Genomic DNA, 22,461 nt, shown 5'->3' with positions numbered 1-22,461 from the left:
GAACCTTTTTTAAATGATGTCATCAAATTATCAGGGCTAATTGTTCAACATAAAATATATAGTAGTTGAATCACAGAATAATAGCACTTATAGAAGTAAATACTCAGCATCACTAGGTCTTTTTTGTTTTCAATTTAAAATACAGTTGACTCCTGAGCAACACGGATTTGGACTGTGCAGGGCCACTTACATGTGGATTTTCCTCTGCCTCTGCCGTCCCTGAGACAGCAATACCAGCCCCTCCTCTTCCTCCTTCTCCTCAGCCTACTCAATGTGAAGATGATGAGGATGAAGACCTTTATGATGATCCACTAGTGCTTAACAAATAGTAAATATATTTCCTTTTCCTTATGATTTTCTTAATAACATTTTCTCCTCTCTAGCTTACTTTATTGTAAGAATACAGTATATACGGCTGGGTGTGGTGGCTTACGCCTATAACCCCAGCACTTTGGGAGGCCGAGGCAGGTGGATCACGAGGTCAGGAGTTTGAGACCAGCCTGACCAACATGGTGAAATCCCGTCTCTACTAAAAATACAAAAACTAGCCGGGCGTGGTGGTGCACATCTGTAATCTGTAATCCCAGCTACTCAGGAGTCTGAGGCAGGAGAATCCCTTGAAACCGGGATGCAGAGTTTGCAGTGAGCTGACATCTCGCCACTGCACTCCAGCCTGGGTAACAGAGTGCGACTCCATCTCAAAAAAAAAAAAAAAAAAAAAAAAAAAAAAAAAAAAAAGAATACAGTATATACTGTATATAAGATACAAAATATGTGTCAAATGTTTATGTGATTGGTAAAGCTTCTGGTCAAGAGTAAGCTATTAGTACGGAAATTTTGTAAGATCCAAAAGATACATGCAGATTTTTGACTGCATGGAGTATCAGTACCCCAACTCTCACATTGTTCAAGGGTCAACTCTATTGCTAATTGAAGGAAAATTAAAATTACTTGTCATTTTCAATATTTATTTTTTATCTTCTTTAATTATTATTTAGTAGTCAACTGTCCAAACATTTGTCTATATACCTTTTTCAATTTGATGACTCCCTCTTGTGTATCCTCATCTGTGACGATGTCAAACAAATTTCCCCCATCTCCTGGAACAATATTGTATTCAATTTCTGCATTTTGTCCAAAATCAGGATCCACAGCTCTTATTCTTCCAATAGCTGAACCAATAGGGGAAGACTCAGGAACTTTCAAGTGGAAGATGCCTGATAAGACATATAAAATTCAAATTGACAGTGGGGTTAGTAAGAGATATAGTAAGATTACAAGGCTTGAAAAATAGAGTCCACTGAAAGTAAATCACATTTAGAACATTATAGTGCAAATTGAAAAGGCAATTTGCTGTCAAGTTAAGGATTATGATTAGGAGTAATAACTTCACTTTTCTCTTCAATATGTGCTGCTCTAGAATTTTAATTGGGCATTATAAATAGTAGAGAATGCTAAAGTAAAATTATTAGCAGGACTTTTTTTACACACTTATATGGCATAAAAGTGTATCAAATGGGAGGGTGGGACTATTCATGAAATTAATTGGTACTAATAATACAGGTTGCAAGACATAGATAAAAAGTTATAGATACATAGATAGATGATAGATAGATAGATGATAGATAGATAGACAGGTGATAGATATATAGATATAGAAAGTTGAGGTTATATTTCCTAAAACTAATGACTTCAATAAGTATACATCATTAAACTAAAAATAACCTGTAAAATGATAATTTGTATAATCAAAATTCTAGTCGATGATAGATTGAAATATAGTATATTATAGACTAAGATTCAGCTTATATTTAGTAAATTTTAACTTGTCACCTTTCTATATACTTTTACTGATATTTTAAATCATAAAGTTCTGTCTCCCGAAGTTTTTTAATAGCATTAAGAAAGAAAAAAAAGTAAAATGCTTATTTTTACCACCAGGTGGAGCGTTTATATTACTATGAAATTTATACTGAATCAGCAAAACTTAGATAAAACATTTCAGAATCATGGAAAATTGTAATACTCTACAAAAAAATAAAAACATAGACATTATTTTAAGGTTTTGTAGAATTTTTCAAAGTTTGACACACAAGAAAGATATAGTGCATGCTCTTTTACTGACATTTCATTAAAGCAAATATTAATGAGTTTAACAACAGTCTGTTCAAATTCAAATGACGAAAGGAAATGAGAGAAAATAAAAATTAAGAAACAAAACTAAACACCAAAATCTAAAGTTTCCATTTTGATACTGGAGTTCCACTTTCAGTTTATCTTACCGGATTTAGAATGGCTCTTTCCCATGGGTAAATCAACCATGGTGATTCATTCGTTTTAGAATTTTAGTTACATTTGTGGAAAATAAATTAAGAAGTTACTATAAATGTCTGTTGCATAGGGAAGTTCATTAAAAAATCATGTTACAATATTACAGTTATTTTCTCCAAGAAGGTGTGAGAAAAAAATCAATCACATCTTGTAGAGATTCTGCCAGATATTTTCTTTTTGATTTCCAATTATTTTTTGAGGTCCTGTAGTTCTTTCACAATCAGTTTCAAAACTTGGTAATTTCATTAGCATGGGCAGCAGTTAAATCTCCCTTCTTCCCTCCTTCCCCCAGAAAATGGTATCTACCATTTATCTTGAATATGCAGATCAGCCATATTTAAATCCAACATATTATCTCCATGGAACATATATGTGATTTGGTCTCAAGAGAGTTAAATACTCAACTAAAGTTTGTTTATTTTACATATAAGACAAAATGATACTTTACAGTGGTCCATAAGAGTTATATTTAAATAATTAGCTCAGTTAATTCATAGTTTCAAAGAGGGTATGAAGAATCTTTCTCAAAAATGCACTTAAAAGTTTAAATAAATAAAAAAATAAACATTATAGACCTAACAACAACAAAAAACTCCTTCCAAGTCACAATGCTAAAATGTTACATAGATATTATGAAGGAATCTCAGTTAAGGAAAGTCACATTAATTGATCAAAGTAGTAACTTCTCATAGGGTAGGATTATTGTTTTATTTTTATTTCCTAAGCACTTAACATAGTAGCTGTCATTTAGGGATGCTTAATGTTTGCTGAACTTAAAGCAGTGATTGAATTTGAGGCAATCAAATCAAAGAAGAAAAACAAAAGAATGGGTTACATAGCATTCCTATTTTCTACCAGAAGGATAAAGCCAGATATTCAGGAGGAATCTATCTGATTTCAAATAGCCTTAATTACATAAGCAGAATCAATCATGGCTTTTGGAACTACTTTCTTTAGATCATAAATATTTCTTAATAGATAAATTAAACCATGATCCTAGTGAGGCACTCCTGAGATATTAGGAAATACAAGAGTCCCTGAACTTCTGTTTAATGAGGCAAGAAAGCATGTGACAAAGTTATTACAGTTGTACTAAACTTAAGGACAAATTCCAAAGAAAAAGGACAAGGCACAGAACGTGTAATTTTTCATTTTCCTTTTTTTTCTTCTAAAATGCCCGTTAAATGGAAATACGATTTATCAGAAACTGTGTTTGTATCTTTTGCCTCTTGTTGTGTGATTGTGATGAAGTATCTGAGGAACATCAAAAGCTTTGAATTCACGGTACGATTGGTCATAGTCCAAACTCGTGGCTCATAAATGAGTGTTAGAAAAAGTCTAAATTTTTTTTCTAATAAAAGAGAGAAATGGAAGTCGATGTTGAATAGTGTACTAGAAATCCTTCTTGATTAGGACATTTAGTAGGAAACTTAGGGGTAAACATTATCAAGGAAATAACTGAACAAGTGTTCAGAGAGACAGAGAGCCGTCAAGTATAGTGGATTTCAAACTTCAAATGTGGCCAGCAGTGGGAGTGGTAAGGGTGAAACAGTGAGAGTCATAAGGAGAGGAGTAGTATGAGAATTTTAGGAACACATGTGCAGCCCACTTAAAGAGCTGGGGACATTTCTGTTTATTCCATCCAATCCATTCAATGAGAGCCAGTTGAAGTTACATATTAGGTTTATGAGTTAGCTTTACATTTACATTTGGATGGTTAAAAGCAAAAGTAAAGGAAATTACACATCGATGAAAATGATAGAGCCTGGAGTCCTCTCTAATGGATTATGGTTAGTGAAGGTGAAGAGTTTAGCTAGAGTTGAGATCCTCCAATATGGGGGAAAAAAATTAAAGCATTGAAAGGTATTCCAAAGGGCATCAGATAATTCAAACTGCAGATGAAAGAGCCCCCTTTTCAAGACAATAATATGCTGAGATATGAACTTTATGTTCTATAAAAGAACATTTTATGGGGCTAGTCACAATAAATGTAAAGAAAGCTATTCTTTGTAGTATTCTATCAATTTAAGTTAAATAGGGTGTTTTGTTTTAAGTTGTCAGCATAGAGAGTGCCAACAAATTCCATTTTTATCTAATGGCATTGAAAAATTGTGATAAATTGAAATAATAGCATTGTCCAATAATGATTGATTTACTAGCATTCCACTAACATGCACCCCTTCAAAATTAAGATAAAAGTAAAGCAATGATTACTTTTTGTGTGTGTTAAGTTTTAGTGCATGTGAAATGCAAATATACAGAGCAATAGATTTTCTACTCTTTACACAGCAGACATACATTTTAGTAAGGTGGAAGACACGTTCATTAAGATAAATGTTTCTTAATAAAATATTACAGCTGGTAATAAAGTCTGCAGAATATGGAACAAGTCAGAGAAACTATGCATTTGTCATGTCAGATTGTTTAGGTTCTGTCGGTTTATTTCCAGTGACTTGACATTTTATCATGTCTGGAATCTCAACAGCAATAAAGCTGAGGTCATTCAGATTAATTCAAAACTGTGAAGTAATCTTCAGCTATGCCAAAGTTAGATTGTTCATGATGTACTGTGTAATTACACCGCCACCGTCTTCCAGGCGTCCTACTTTTGATGCATATGAAACATCTTAATGGCACTACCTGTACCACACAAATTGAGAAATAAAACAGGTGACAAGAGATTGTCCACAGTCAATAAAAATATATATTTACAATTCATCAAATATACCTATTGTGCTTAGCCAAAATCTTCATTTTCCCATAGAAAAGGAGGAAATTGCATGCAGTGAACTAATTATAATGATCATATTCTTAAATATAATATTCCCTGTTAGTTCCAAGAGTAGAAAAAAATCAGGTAGTTATAAGCTAAGTAAGTATCCTCTCAGTAACTAACTATGTCATTTGAAAAGATACTGATTAGGACTTAAACTGTGTGTCGGGCGGGGAGAGTGGGGACAGGTAGGGGACATGCATTGCTACTTTAAAAAAAAAGGATGTAAAATATATTTACCTTCCTTTTTTTGTTTATTGCAGGAAATTTCCAGATACTGATGAAAACACCAAAATAAATATATTTACTTGACAAAATATAAATGAAGATCTTTACTTAAAAATAAAGATTATAGGACCTGAACAAATATATTAAGTGAATGAATGACTTTAAAAATACCACAACATTCAATGACACCAATAGCAAGTTAAAAAGAAGATAAAATAATCCATTACAAACTCACTTTTGAAATACATTTTATTTTATCTTTATGTAACAATAATTCTAAAGTTACTTAAAAAAAAGGAAGTCAATGTTTAACTGCAAATAAGTTACCTAAATACAAGTAACTAATGTGAATATAATTCATATTTAATAATACAAGAACACTAGAAATATTGGAGGGCTTAAGAACAAATTATTTCAAATTGATGAAAATGTTAAACATTTTTAAAAACACAAAAACATACACTTGATTCCAACTAAATAGACTATGATTTGAAATATTACATTTCAATTTAAACTTCAAAAAATAAATATAGCACTGAACTATTGATTCAGTAATTGAATTCAAACATTAAATTGTTCAAATGATCCTGCATACTTTTTGTGTGTGTGAGTGATTTACCTTCTAATGGCTTAGAAATAAAATTTTGTTGTATCAATATTTTATTTTTTTAAATTTCTTAAATATGTATCACACAAAATTATTTCACCTTAAACAACACGAAAAGGAAATACAAGTAAACAACATATTGTGTGAGTAAAAAGAAACTTTATAGAAATTGTGTACCTGTAGCTCTGTGACCCTGGGCAAAATATTTTAAACATCCCTCTTTTCCTGATCTTTTAAAATATCCCTCTTTTCCTGATCTTTTAAAATATCTCTCTTTTCCTGATCTGGAAAATTAGTATAACAATATCTACTTTATAGATTTGTTTTTGAAAGTCACTTATACAAAAGTGCATGAAACTCATTCAGTATTATTTATTATTACTAGTTAACTTTATAATATTTGTATAGTCTATATGTATTATAATTTTTCCTATCAGAATGGCAATAGCCAATAGGAAACTGTCTATAGAGGTGTGGAGATGAAAGAAAGACAGATCTTAAAAGAGTTCTATGCAGCCATAAAAAATGATGAGTTCATATCCTTTGTAGGGACATGGATGAAATTGGAAACCATCATTCTCAGTAAACTATCGCAAGAACAAAAAACCAAACACCGCATATTCTCACTCATAGGTGGGAATTGAACAATGAGATCACATGGACACAGGAAAGGGAATATCATACTCTGGGGACTGTGGTGGGGAGGGGGGAGGGGGGAGGGATAGCATTGGGAGATATACCTAATGCTAGATGACGAGTTAGTGGGTGCAGCGCACCAGCATGGCACATGTATACATATGTAACTAACCTGCACAATGTGCACATGTACCCTAAAACTTAAAGTATAAAAAAAAAAAAGAGTTCTAAAAAGTCGTTTTAATTTTAATTAAAATATTTTCCCATATCTTTAAAATTGGAGGATTCAGGAAGAAAAAAATGTTTTGGTGGTGGAAGAACATTTTATGCCCTCTATTTCCTTAAAAGCCTGAGGCTGTATTTTCAATATGCCCAAATTAAAGTAATAGAAATGTTGTCCATAAGAAAGAACTATCCTGACAACAAAGCTGGGTTCAAGCTGGATTTTAGTCAAGCATACTAAACATACAGTGAATGGAATCTCTCAGTAATAACAGAAACATCCACTGCTGCTCATTCCCAGGATGAGGCTAGGATGGGCATAGTTTTTAAGTGTCAAGTATTTGGCACTAGAGCTTCACTTTATTGGTTAAATTACTTCGCTTTTGAGATGTTATATTTGCCCATTTTCGATTTTAACTAACCATATACATGAATAAGAATTGCCATGCACACAATATCCGTCATATTAATGAATTAAGATTTATAAATTTTCTGTAACAATAGCAATATTTCTTGTCTCTGAACAATGAGAAATTTATTCCTGTAAACTTTTTTCTAGTTCTGAGCAGCTAAACGCAATAGAAAAATTTAAGGCTCGATATTAAATTGTCTTTCAAAAATTATCTTTGCATAGTAGATTAATTGCTGAATTTTCCGGTATCTCAGATTATTGATATTTGATTCAACTACAGTTTTTAGTGGTCTCCTTCATGGAATGACAAGGAAAAACACACAAACAAAAAGACAAGTGTTTTTCTTGATGGCATTTATGGTCTAGTGGGAGAGAAGTCAATTAAACAATCACACAAAAAAGTAAAATAGCAGAAAAAAACACCAGTGCTCTAAAGGAAAGTTACACAATTCTATTCAATGTTTAAACTGAGAATCTGAGCTGAGACAATAACATTGGGTTCTGTGAGGTCAGCTAATAGAAAACATTCCAAACAGAAGTAACCATATGACAAAGGTGATATGATCATAGTTTCCTGTCTTACCAGTTTGTTTGTTCAATAACTCCCACTGGGACCTATCATCTCTAATGTCAGAAGCACCTCTAGTATATTAACCTATAGCCTATATAGCTTGGCCATGTACTTTTGTTGCTGCAATTTGGCAAACCCTAACTCTTGATGATGATAATTATCTTCCTTCTAAAGGAGGAGGGATGGTTTACTGAGGAAAACCATAGAGAAGCAACTAGATATTACTATAAATTATGATCATTAACTTTGAATGCCCCTTCAAAATTGCTTAAAAAGCACACAGATTTGCAAAGGTAACTGACTACCATTCTCTGTGACTTCTATTTTGAACTGATCTACTGTCCTCAAATATCTGCTTAATTACTCCCTTTACTACTTCCTTTCTCAGTTGGTGACCTTGCCTTGTAGTTCACAGAAAAAAAAAATGATGTTGCACAGGAGATTGCTCAGCTTCCCCAACCTTCAAAGGATCCTACATCAGTGTGACTCACAGTTTGAATAATCGTAACACGTAAGATATGATACAAACTTTTTTTTTTATTTGTCTCTCACTCTTCCTTTAGACTTTCTTCTGTCGGGGTATGCTTTGTCTTTTCTTGGATGAAAACAATGGTGAGTAAATGATGTTTCTTCTCACTATTAAATAATAATCCTATGTTCACTTTAACTCTAAAAACACAGATTTGGAAGTTAGACATTTCCAATAAATCATATTAACTAGCACATCAATCCATATGCAAAATTAAGACTTCTCCCCTTGGCCACCCCACCCACGTCCAAGCCAATTAGAGCCAGCAGCAGATGGGACATTGGGTTGGGATCTGGATGGATTAGCAGCCTTTCTCTGTCCAAATTTTTAATTTTTTTTTCATCATCTCCTTTCCTGGGGTGTTTTCACCTCACCATTGGAGGCAGCAAAGTTAGGAGGCTGGACTGTTCTTACTTGATGATGTGGTTTTTGCTTCTCTGGAGCTGCACAGTGCACTTGGGGGCAGCTCTTGGAAGTTTCTCTTGCAGCAGCCTCCACACCAATGGCATTGCCTCTGCTTTGATGGACTATGACCTCAGCCTCCAGATTTCAGGCGACCCACTCCACAGGCAGATTCTCGCTTCAAGGAGAATCTCTTTGGCAGGACTTAACATAATGTTGGGTTGGTTTTCCCTTCTGCTTACTCATTTCTTGCCATTCCTTTTGTTGTCATACAATTAGTTTCCCAAACACAGCCTTGTTCTCTTTTCCTTTCTCTGCTGTTTTCAGGAGATTTTAACTTTCCTCAGCATGAGATGCATATCATTCCATGAATTTCCCCCATTTTCTGGGAAAATATATTAGAGTTTATTGTTTCTCTTAGCTAAATGGAAGGCCCCATTCACCAAACTTGAGAGGAGTAGGAAGGACAATCCTACCACTCACTTTTAGTAGACAGGGACTACACATGGCTTTCTCCAAAGAAATCCTCTGCACATAATTTTCCCTCTACTTCACACTCTACAAAACATGCTTTAAAAGACTAACAAAATATTGCCCAGGCACAGTGGCTCAAGTCTGTAATCCCAGCACTTTGGGAAGCCAAGACGGGCCGATCACCTGAGCTCAGGAGTTCGAGACCGGCCTGGCCAACATGGTGAAACTCCATCTCTACCAAAAATAAAAAAAATTAGCCGGGTGTGGTAGTGTGTGCCTGTAATCCCAGTTACTTGGGACCTGAGGCAGGATAATCACTTGAGCCAGGGAGGCAGATGTTGCAGTGAGCTGAGATCATGCCACTGCACACCAGCCTGGGGGACAGAGTGAGACTCTATCTCAAAAAAAAAAAAAAACTAACAAAATATCTTCCTATGACTGAAAGCTACAAGAGTCTTAAAAGCATCCTGATATTTCCATTGTAAATTCTGATCTGAGACCATACTCTGCTATGTAGTATCTATTGTATGTTAGCTTTATAGTGCATACTTCAGTATTAACCTCTTGTTATAGCTGTAAGCATTCTTTCAATTGAAGTGTCCTTCATCTCCACTTTTTCTTCTTAAACTCCAACAATTTGTACACATTGTGCTATTTTTAAAGAATCTGTTTTCTCTGCACTCAATACTTCTCAATAGAGTTATTCTTGATGAGACACAAACTGCACATATTTGAGCATCTTAACAAAAATTCTCCCTTGTCCCAAATCTGATTCTCTTTACCCCCATCATTTTCTTTTCCCTTTCCAACAGAACTTTTCCAAGAGAAACACTGTTACCCATGCCTACTTAACAACCACTCCACAAGCAGCCTTACCCTGCTGACTGAACCCATCATTGTGTAGTAAAGTTTCCCCTGAGATATAGTGACTTCCTTGCCACTAAAATCCAGTGGCAATTTCTTAGCAGTGTTCAACACTCTTGGCTATTCCCTGTTTTCTGAAGCACATCTCTTCTGAGACTCTACAATTATGGTTTTCTGGCACTCTACTATCATAGTTTCCTCCCACCTTGCAGCTCTCTCCTTGCCAGATTCCTTTGTGGAAATTCTTAGAAAAGATCTGGATAAGTGATTCTCAAACTTGGTTGCATTTTGGTGTCATCTGGAAAGTTAAACAGTTTTTTAAATGCTTTAGCCCAGGGACCATCCAAAGAGATTCTGTTTAGTTGTTCTGAGTTTAGAGCTGCATTTATTAAATTCCCTCCTGTTCTACTTTACAAACGTGGTCAAGAACCATTTTTGCAGGCTATGTTTACTCAGTCTTTCCTTTTCCTAGGTAACTTCATCTCTCCCTTTTGCTTCATTTACTATCATTATGCTACACATTCTTTTTATTTTAACTCCAGCCTATATTCAGCTTTAGAGTTTTCCTACTATACTTGGCAAAATATCATCTTATTCCAAAACATTACTTGGATATCTCCAAGGTGTCTCAGTTTTGACATATTCAAACATGAGATCATAGACTTGCCATGCCTAGATGAAGATTCTCCTACTAGTCACTCTCTCAGCAAGTATTATTTCCACCTCTCCAGTTCCATGAACTAGAATCTGCTTCTTAGTAGCAAATCCATTGCTATTATTGATTATTTTACCTCCTAAAATCACTCAAATCTGTTGACACGCTACCATTTTTCACAATGGCCCTGGTCACCACCATCACAGACTCATACTTCTTTTCTGTTACTGCAGATGCCTGCTAACTGGTCTTCTCACATTATTCTCTTCCCCTGGCCTGAGGTGTCTTTCCATTCTGCACAGCAAGGATAGAGAGGTCATTTCCGTCACTCCTAGGTAAAAACTCATTGTCTTCTTTCATGTAGCGGGGAAATTACCCTTTTAGAAAATCCATGTGTGTCAACATGTAGGAAAGGAAGAAATTTTTAAATAGAAATTATTCTTTAAGTGGAATAGACACTTAGTAACAGCAACCACTTATATAGTGCTTTCTATTTTCCAGGCACTTTTCTAAGCACGTTTCCATTATTAACTAATTTTATCTTCACATCAAGACTATGAGATACCTGCTATTACTGTAACTTCCAGTCAGTTATATCCTGGTAAATATTTTAGAACTATATTGGGATAGGGAGAAAAAACAGGTATAAGCCCTAATTGTCAGGGTCTGTTCATTGCTGTGGTGTAAGAGCTCCCACCATGACCTATATTAAGCTACTATTGTGATGTCTTGAACACAGAGTTGAGAAGAAAAAGGCACAATTGGTTCTGCTGATCTGGTAGAACCTACTATCAGTCTACAAATGAGCAAGTTGGGGGCTAATGGCCATGAGGTGAGTCAAGCAAGTAGTATCTCTGATTGAAAACATAGGTCCTCATTTTGTCTGCCCACTTCTGTTGACTTGGTTGTGCTGCCTGAAAGTCAACCAAATAGATACAATATTTGGTTGATCCATAAGATCTTTTAAAATTCAGAAAATTCAAAATTCTTAATTTTAGCTAGACTGAGTGATGCAAATTTCAATTTACTAAGTATTGAGTGGATTGGGCACACTTGGGGAAAGTTTTCCTTTTCAGTGATTGGAGAGAAAAATCCATGAAAACATCTAAAAAAAAGGTCATTAGGAGATGTGACAAGGTTCTAGAAGAGGATGGGGCACTAAACATAAAATAATTCTGCTACTGCACCCAAGAAAGGAAGGAAAACTTATTACATCTCTTTCTGTTTTTCCAATTCTTCCTTTCTTCTTACAAAGCTCACAACATTAAAGTACGAATTATTACGTTTAATATTATAGTTCTACTACTTATTATGTTTAATAAATGCGTATCTGCAAAACTAATTGTCCATTGTAACATTATTTTTTAAAGCAAATGCATCAGAAATTCCAACCAACCCAATTCCAAATAGGCTATAGTACAAAACCAACTTATATTACTTAATGATTTTCAGAAAAATTGGGGTTTCTGATTCTCCAAAGTATGTATTTTTAACATAAGTGATTTATATAATCACTATTCTTGTTATACAATAATAAACATGATGGCAATTTTGGCAAGAGTTCACAACATTTCAAGTGCATCAATAATTTTTCATTGTTATATATTTCATGAAGTACATTTAATATTCTCTTAAAACCTCCATTGAATATTTAAACCTTTGTTTATGTTGTCTTTATCTAGGTAATTTCTGATCCATTTAACAATATATGGTAAATGGAAAATTCTCAGTCATACTGCCTAATAACTTTACAAAAATATGCCACAAGCAACACTAAAAGTTTTTTCGTAAATTATAAATAAATTTAACACCTTACAAAATAAGCTTTGAAAAACAATGACTTTTTTTTTTTTTTGAGATGGAGTCTCACTCTGTTGCCCCAGCTGGAGTGCAGTGACAGGATCTCATCTCACTGCACCGTCCACCTTCCGGGTTCAAGCAATTCTCCTGTCTCAGCCTCCCAAGTAGCTGGGGCTACAGTTGCACGCCACCATGGCCAGCTAATTTTGTATTTTTAGTAAAGACGGGGTTTCACCATATTGGTCAGGCTAGTCTTGAACTCCTGACCTCAAGTGATCCACCTGCCTCGGCCTCCCAAAGTGCTGGGATTACAGGCGTGAGCCACTGAGCCTGGCCAAAAACACTGAAAATTTTAAGTTAGCTGGGGATATTTATTTACTCACAAGTTTGACCTCTCACTGGTTTTCTTCTGAGACACAGGAGAGTAGTCTAAAAAAGATGAAATTTGGTAATGGTCTCTTCCCATGTATATTTTGCTTTCTTTTAGACAAAACTAATTCTTTCAATAACAACCCACTCACCAATTTGCAAAGTTGATTTGTGAATATTCATCATATATTCGTGTATCACACATGGACACAATGGTTTAGATTTTCTGTCTTTTCCTGCATTTTATTTTTTTAATATTTTCTATGTCATCCCTGTTTTTTGCTTTTACCTAAAATGTTTTACTTGTCTTCTACTTTATGTATTTCTATGTATAAAATCTATTATTCTTTCAGGGACAACCTAAAGCCACATTTTGATGATTTTTTTTCCTTTTATCTTTGCAATTTTATTTGTTTCACATTTGTATGCTTACAACCCTTTAAATCCTATGTCTTTTTTTTTTTTTTGCAATGGTCTAAATATTTAGGTATATATTGTTTTTACTCCAAGTAGTGTAAATGTGCATTAACTTGAAAATCTCCCTACCTCTCTGGGCGCAGTGGCTCATGCCTGTAATCCCAGCATTTTGGGAGGCCAAGGCAGGCAGTCACCTGAGGTCAGGAGTCTGAGGCCAGCCTGGCCAACATGGCAAAGCCCCATCTCTACTAAAAATACAAAAATTAGTCAGGTGTGGTAGTGCGTACCTGTAATCTCAATGACTCAGGAGGCTGAGGCAGAAGAATAGCTTGAACCCAGGAGGCGGAGGCTGCAGTGAGCCAAATCGTGCCACTGCACTCCACACTCTAGCCTGGGTGAGAGAGAGAGATTCCATCTCAAAATAAAAAACAAAAACCAAAAACCAAAAGCAAAAACCACTCCCTATTTTTACACTAGCTTTTAAAGCGGAGAAATTAAAATTGTATCTTCTTTATGCAGTGCAAAATGAAAATGATAATTTTTTTATCCTCTATACTTGCAATGAACGAAACATTATTCATCAAATGATATATTCCCTTGTGTCTGGCATTTGTTAACAAAATATATTTCTTATGTACCATGTCTTTCGTTTTCATGATTTTTAGTATTGCTCAGATTCTTGTTAACTTTCATAAAAACTACTTTAGAAGTCTCATTTCATTGTCTATATAATTTCTAAGACCAATAACAAGGCAAATATGAAATAGAGAAATGTAAACCATGTGAAATAAATGGTGACTTTAGGATGCTTTCACATCTGTGACTAAAGATTGCCGCTGCTGTCAGAAGTCTATGTATTAAAGGATTGAGGAGGGTGTGTTTAAAGTTCTCCTCATAACTTCATTCTCCTACCTGGGTTTTCTTATGCCCAAGACTTAAATAAAGTTATGTCTTTTTAAATTTGGCTAAGTATATCCATTCTCCAAACCTCATTGATCACTTCTATGTTTTTGTCTCTTAGAAATGTTTCTTTGGGCCTGGTGTGGTGGCTCACACGTGTAATCCCAGCACTTTGGGAGGCCGAGGCAGGTGGATCACCTGAGGTCAGGAATTTAAGACCAGCTTGGCCAACATGGTGAAACCCCATCTCTACTAAAAATACAAAAATTATCTGGGTATGTTGGCGGGTGCCTGTAATCCCAGCTACTTGGGAGGCTGAGGCAAGAGAATCACTTGAACCCAGGAGGTGGAGGTTGCAGTGAGTCAAGATCACACCATTACACTCCAGACTGGGTGACAAGAGTGAAACTCCTTCTCAAAAAAAAAAAAAAAAGGAATGCTTCTTTGACTCTCACTTCTCTACTTCTCTTTTGAGGATCCTACATTTTCAACCACCACTTGTTCATCTCCACTCAAGCACGTTGAAAAGAGAAAGAGAGGAAAATATAAGAGGGACAAGGAGAAGGAAAAAATTAAAAATAAACATCTTTACTGTCAGATATTTTAGTTGTATTGATTTACCTAATTCTCCCAGAAGCACAGTATATTATTATGAATATGGCTATATAATTTATAAGCCAAACAGAGCCACTTTTGAGAGTAAAACAAATCAATATGAGTAATTAATTTGGGGCCATAGGTATAAAATGGAATTATCTCTGGCACATGAGTATAGCTGATCCCTCTATTTATTATCTCTGTTTGATTATGTAAAAGCTTTGTATCAGTGAGAGTTTATTCAGTTTAGTCAGGCCCCCGTGAGTAAATAGCAGAGCTGTGTTTCCCATCTGTACCTTTCCAAAACCCTAGGCCCTCTGTGCTTTACGAATCACTTTATAAGCTTAAAAATACTCACAGAGGCCAGGTATGGTGGCTCAAGCCTCTATTCCCAGCACTTTGGAAGGCTGAGGCAGGTGGATCACAAGGTCAGGAGTTCAAGAGCAGCCTGGCCAAGATGGTTAAACCCTGTCTCTACTAAAAATACAAAAAAAATTAGCCGGGCATGATGGCGGGTGCCTGTAATCCCAGCTACTCGGGAGGCTGAGGCAGAGAATTGCTTGAACCTGGGAGGTGGAGGTTGCAGTGAGTCGAGATGGCACCACTGCACTCCAAGCCAGGGCGACAGAGAAAGACTCTGTCTCAAAAAAAGAAAACAAAAACAAAAACAAAAACAAAAAAACCAAGCAAACAAACAAAAAACAACATACAGTGAGACTTTAAAACAATGTCGTTTTAGCTTTGATTAGTGGAGCAGTGGATTGAAAGCCCCATAGTCACATATAGGGCTCCTACGCCTAGCTACTGGGACAATTCTGATGTTGGAAGCAGTAATCTATATTTTCATAAACATCAATACCATAGCTCTAATGTGCTATCCACTTACGTTCTGCTGTATCATACATGTAACTACAAAGTTTCTGGCCCCATCTCTCACTATCTCTTTTTCTTTCAGTTTCCTCTTCTAAAAATGTACAAATAAACGGAACCTACTCATATGGATTAAGGAAGTTAATATACAATTTTAATGGTGTCTTTACATAGCACAGGTGCAATATATGTGAGCTGCTTTTCTCTCTATAATGATCACCCTATTCTCTAAAGAGAAGTGGCAAGTGTACCACCTGTGGAAATCAGGGAACTGGCTAATGCAGTTCCAGCAGCCAAATTCAGAAAAGCAGGCTAAGGACTTGTGAACTTGAGGACTTAGTAAGTAAAGGAGAGGTATGGGTAGATCACAGCCAGAGGCCTAGATGTTTTGTTATTACTAAGTTGGCTAAGTTCTGTTTCTGTATCCATGTACTTGCCCTGATTCTCGGGGGATTGTCAAAAGAGACAATTTTCTCGTATTTTTGCAGGAAGGCCAAAAGGTGGGGATAGAAGAGCTTTCCAATTCAGGTTTTATGTTTTAATTTGCTTGCCTGTTTAGGAACTTACAGGTTTTATTCTGTCATAGGTAAAGTCTCATATTTGAGTTGTATGGTAGACTACATAACACTACATTATTCATGCCACCCTGCCAATATTTTAATTTCTAAAAAAGTCACTTAAAGTGAGCTGGAAAGTAGACAGATTAACATTAACAAATATTACAAGTATTAAATGGACCCATGGCCTTTAACATTATTTTTTATAACATTGGTAAGATTAGGGGCAATATCTTTAATATCACTTAAATTTTAAGCATTATTTAATATCTTTCAGAAAAATAATTTAAAACTAAAGGTCAGATTTCTAAGGGACATGTCAATATTTTTGCTCATATGCTAGGTTCTTCTGAGACTCTGCTAATGGCACCATGAAACAGCCATGTTGCAATCTTTGTCCTTTAGGACATGGTGAACAGAACTAAGTAAGTCAACAAAAATTTTCAGCACCGCTTAAAAATGATTCATGCTCTCGTTAGCAAATGACAATGTGATATTAGTAATAATAGCCATGACAAATTATTTTTTAAATTTGCTAATTTTCTTTTTATATGCTTACATCAGCCTATATAGAGCCTAGTAAAACTCATGATCTCCTTATAGGAGAATCTGGAGCACAGTGTTTTTCACTGAGCTTGCATTCAAATTGCATTCATTTCCAATGTTAGCCTCAAAGCACGTGTATGTGACATTGTTAAGCTATTTGGAAGACGTCTAAACAAGATATACCACTATATATGAGTGTTTGTTTGTTTAGTTAGTTTAAAATGAATAGATTTTAATATTTAGTCTTTACCCAAATATACCTGTAGGAATACAATTTTGCATGAATACAAAATATTCTCATGAGATACACAATTAACTTATTAACTTATTCATTCTATTTAATGAGTAATGGAAATGCTTATTATATATGAGACACATGATACATATAATATATATGATATATATTATATTAATATATATCATATAATATATATCATAATATATATTAATATATCATATAATATAATATATTATATATTAATATAATATATCATATAATATATCATATATAATATATATTATATGTATCATGTGTCTCATACATATTATATAATATATATTATATTATATATATTATATACCATAATATATAGTATATATTATATAATTATGATATATATTATATAATTATGGTATATATTATATATATTATATACTTATGATGTATACTATATATTATATAGTATAATTATATATAATTAATATATATTAATATATTATGTAATATACATTATTATATATTATTAATTACATATATTATTGATATATGATATATATTATTATATATTAACATACTAATATATTATATAATATATATCATATATTAATATATTATATAATATATATCATATATTATATATCATATGTAATATATAATATATGACATATGTTATATGGCATATATTATATAATATATGGCATATATTATATGCCATATATTATATAATCTATGGTATATATTATATGTAATATATACCAAACATTAATATATGATATATGATATAGAATATATGTATATCATGTATCTCATATATATGCATACAAATGATTCAAGGAATCAGCACTTGCTGGCTCACCACAGTAAACCAGTGATCTTCAGGTTTGCTCTGTAGACTACCTGTATCAGAATCTACCACAAAACTTATCTAAAATTTAGATTTGTTAGGTCCAAGCTATGTCAGTTGAAACAGAACTTCCCTCACCGGGGATATGGGATCCCAAGGGATTCTTCAGGCAAATATAATTTGAGAGCCACTGTAAGATCTACTGGAGAATAGGGTCTATGTTCTCATTGCCATGCTTTACCTTCATCACGTATTCATTTTTACTTTTATTGAAGCAGACAAAGGAGCTTTTTGGTAATTAAATTAGATGTGTTTATTCTACTTAGAAAAAAGCTGGTTTTATAATGTATCTTTGCTTATTTTTCAAAAACAGGGATAGTGTCATCAAATGTGATGACTCTATTTCTATTACTCATGCCTAAAATTGTTATGAGACTCAGGTAGTACCTGAATACAAGGTCATAGCTTTTTGTTTAACATTTTTAAATGCTTAGATTTGCAGTTTTATTTTTTATGCCCTTTAAATGTTTCCACCGAAGTGAGAGGATACACATACACATAACACACAATTCATATAACATGTATATCTCATATATATGAATACACATAAACACACACAACATCAAAGTTCTATTTGTCTATTTCTGTCTTACTCATATCTTTGGGAAGTATTGACCAAAAGAGTAATATATTCATGTACAGTATCTAAATAATCTAGATTAAAAATATTAATAATGTCCCAAATACTACTTTTGAAAGTTACATTCTCTTCCTACATGGGAGATATTTAGAAGAAAAGCATGGCCCTAAAAACAGCAGATTAGGTAAATTTGTTATGAAAGAATGCTAGCAAAGTGTTAACTGTTGGAAATTACTTAAACATTAGTAGAAATAGAATTGTGAGAACTAAACTGTATACTAAAATTGATGCTGAACAAGCACCAGTACTACATTTTAGAAACGAACATATATTTGTATAATTGAAACATTAACATATCATGAACTTTGTGTATTACTATTTAAAACCTCCACCTGCTTTCGATTAAGGAAAACCTTACCATGCATTTTGTAGTCAAAACTTCTTTATTAAATTATATGTTAGATAATTATACATTAACCTTGCTGATCAAATTGGCCCACACCATCCCTTCAACCTCAATTATTTGAATAAGCTGAAGTAGTTATCCTCATTTAATAGTTGTAGATTTCACATAAGAGCCATTATTTTAGCCATAATTCCTTGGTATTTTCTTTCAGAGTACTTGCTACCATCTTTTTATTTTCCATCTATTTACTTAAGAGAGCATACTGGAGATAGTGATAAGAGCGGCAATTCACCTTTGTTTCACCCTCTGGGGAATCATTTATGTGTATGATGGGGGTGTTATCAGTTGTTTGCACTTGTTGTGCAGGCAGGCAATAGACCCTTAACCAGATTTTCCAGGAAATGTGGGAGGTGAGAGAGGCATATAATTTACTCACAACAATAACAAAGTCAGCAGTACATTGTGGGTAGCAGATTGCCTTCTCTGGACTCAAATAACAGGAAATATTTTATCCTAGAATATGATTTCATGACTTTGAGACTATATGAATATACCTATATATATACACACACACATACACTTAGCTTTATAACAATTTATAAAGAATTATGAATGCTCAGACTGTATATATATGTTACGTATGTGTGTGTGTATATATATATGTATACACATATATATATACACAAATGAATTTACATCACAGAACACTTGTTTTTAGCAGCCAATCTCAGATATTAAGACAGTCAAACATTAAGTACCTGACAAAGTGTAAAGGTGTGTTTTTATATGGTAAAATGTAACTGTCAAAATTCAATTAGCTTTTCACTATTTATGCAAAATGACTTATTATATGGTTTTATCAAGAAAACTTAAGCCTAGTAGCTTACCATTTTCCAAGTTTAAGAATGCCAAATAGTAAACAAAGAAATACACTTCGTGGCCACATCAAGATGTAGCTGAATTCATGTTTATTCTAAGAAAATCTTTATAAGTTACATATTTTAAAAAACATTTCTTTAAAAAAAGACCTATGGTAGATTTCAAGATCATAAAACAACCAATCTAAGCCTGGCTGCCAAAAACATTAATGACAGGATGAAAAGAGAAAATACATTTTACTTAAACATATCAATATTTTTAACTGAATAAATGTATAGTTATTGGCATATTATCTTTAATAATTCAATAATTAACTTGTACATCTTGTAGTCCTTCTATGTCATAAATCTACAGGAGAAGAAAAAACATATAGACATATATATGTGTACATATATACACGTACATACATATATATGTTGTTTTTAATCTGACAGCTGATGTAAACAATGACAAAATATTGTTCACTGTTCTGTAAACATTCTGGCTGATGCTTTTACTACTTCAATTTTATTTTGATTTTTTATGTTAATTTCAGAATAATAAGAATTTTTATATCTTCAGGTGTTAACAAGTTAAAAAACTATAATATAATACAACTATGTTTTATTCTGCAATTATTGTGTAAATGATGTTTTACTGACTTGTAACAGAATAAAAAATAATATAGCTCTTAATAGAAACCGTCAATATAAACACGTTTGTAGATATTTAATCAAAACAGAGAATTGCTTTAAAATGTTGTTGTATTTATGAGTAAGAAATTTTCTTAGAACGATTATTGACGTACTATTTTCTATGTTCAAATCTGTTTACCATACAATTATCTTATCTATTATTATATTGAAATAGAAAGGAAAACACACACACACACACACACACACACACACACACACACACACTCCTTCACATTTTCTATAATGGAAAACCCTCTTTTCATCAAATGTTGTATACAGAGTACTTTATTTTACTTAATTTGTTTTCCTATTTCTTACAAAATTATTATACAGAAAAAGCGACCAACTGGGAAAACTATGAATATTTTGCCAAATGTTAATTAACGGCATCACTTAATTGATTTAATCTTATAATGTATAATTTAGATCAGCTTGTTAGATGGTTTTGTCCTTTAAAATTCATATATTGGAATCCATCAGCACTTTTCTGTAGCTTATTTTAACAGATGGAAATCCTCTACAGATATCCTTGATTGTGGTAGATGGAAGCTATTTAATTCTATGGAAAACATTTTGTAAAGAAACTATTTTCTCTTTATATAACTTCAGTTACCGCTCTTTTAATATGCCATGTATCATTTCTATTTCTGAAACAATATTACTACCTTTATTTGAAGACCGTTTTCTGGGTTATCTGTAGGATCTTTTGGGGGAAAACACAGGCATTGAAAGCAAATTACCATTAAAGAGGGAGAGTGCTAAGAAGTTAGGGTTCTTGGACAAGTTATCTATTCAACCACTCTTAATAATATAGCCTTGCTCCTTTATTTTCAAAAGTGAGAAAATGCTATACTCCCATAATGAGAGTTAAATGGGAATATATATGCAACTCACTTTCTGTAGTGCATGACACACAGTGATTTATTAGTCTAGATCCTCATCACATCATCATATCAAATTGGCAGTGATATCTGGTATGTGATATCTCAGAAACTATATATTTTACAACAACAATAAAATAGCAAACTATACATGCATGATACAAATGCCTATGCCATTTACATTTTTTCCATCTCAAATTAAGAGGTCACATACACAAAGCCAAAATGCTTTACAATTAGTAAATTTTAAGAACTTAATTTGTGTAGCTTAAGCAATGAGAAGAGTATCTCATAAAGTTCATCTGGAGAAAGGATTTTTTTTTAGCATAAGTGCTTAAGAGTCACAAATAAATATAGTTAGTTGTGGGAAATTCTTTCTTATGTATGTATGGAATATATTTTGTTGACTTCCACATTGAAAAGGATACTATTTCAGTTTGTAATTCTATATCACACTTGACGGTTAATTGTGCCACATGAGAAATATTCCTGCAAAAAGAGCATTGGCTTTTAAAGAATTGGCTTTTCTCTTTATAAATGTTTTGTTCTGTTTTTTCCTCTAAAGGATGTAATTCAAAATGACAGTGTAGTAAAAAGGTCTTAATACAAAAACATGTAAAATTTCAGGGAGATGAATTTTTTATTCATTCAAAATGTGAAAACCTCTTCTTTCTCCTGTTCAAAAATATCCCCCACCCGTTACAGTTTCAGACAATAGTCCAAGTATTCATGTAATACAAGCAGAAAATAATTTGATCACAGTGATCTCCTTGATAGATTTCTTCTGTCCTCTCATTTTCCTGTTTATGAGTGGTGACAACATACGCCGTGATTTTTTTGCAGATATGCTCTAAGATTGTAGAGTGACAGATAAAGGAAACTAATAACTTTTATTTTAATATGACATTAAAATGGAAGGAATTTGAACTTCAGATTTTTTGTTAAGTCAGTTAATTTTGTTGATCTTCAGCAAGTTATTATTCTTTATAGGCCTCAGTTTCTTAACAGTAATATGTGGAAAATAGTGATCTTAGAGTATTGATGTGAAAAGGAAATCAAGATAGTAATGATAAAGTCCTTGACACATAAGTAAATGCTTTAAAAGTTCCAGTGCTGGCCAGGCATGGTGGCCCATGCCTGTAATCCCAGCACTTTGG

General features: G+C 33.4%; 1 protein-coding gene across 4 annotated transcripts in view; it reads right to left on the bottom strand.

Annotated features, from left to right (window-relative positions):
* CDH12 (cadherin 12) overlaps positions 1 to 22,461 on the bottom strand; it is a 1,103,355-nt gene that overhangs the window by 65,138 nt on the left and 1,015,756 nt on the right. For all 4 annotated transcript variants that reach the window (XM_055112489.2, XM_055112491.2, XM_034960250.3 and 1 more), the window contains one exon: positions 1,030 to 1,217. In XM_055112489.2, coding sequence (XP_054968464.1) covers positions 1,030 to 1,217 — 188 coding nt within the window. The remainder of the gene's footprint in view (positions 1 to 1,029; positions 1,218 to 22,461) is intronic.

Source organism: Pan paniscus, chromosome 4, assembly GCF_029289425.2.
Source record: "Pan paniscus chromosome 4, NHGRI_mPanPan1-v2.0_pri, whole genome shotgun sequence".
NCBI lineage: Eukaryota > Metazoa > Chordata > Mammalia > Primates > Hominidae > Pan > Pan paniscus.
Note: the sequence above shows the minus strand (reverse complement) of the source record. Positions and strands in the feature narration are given on the sequence as shown.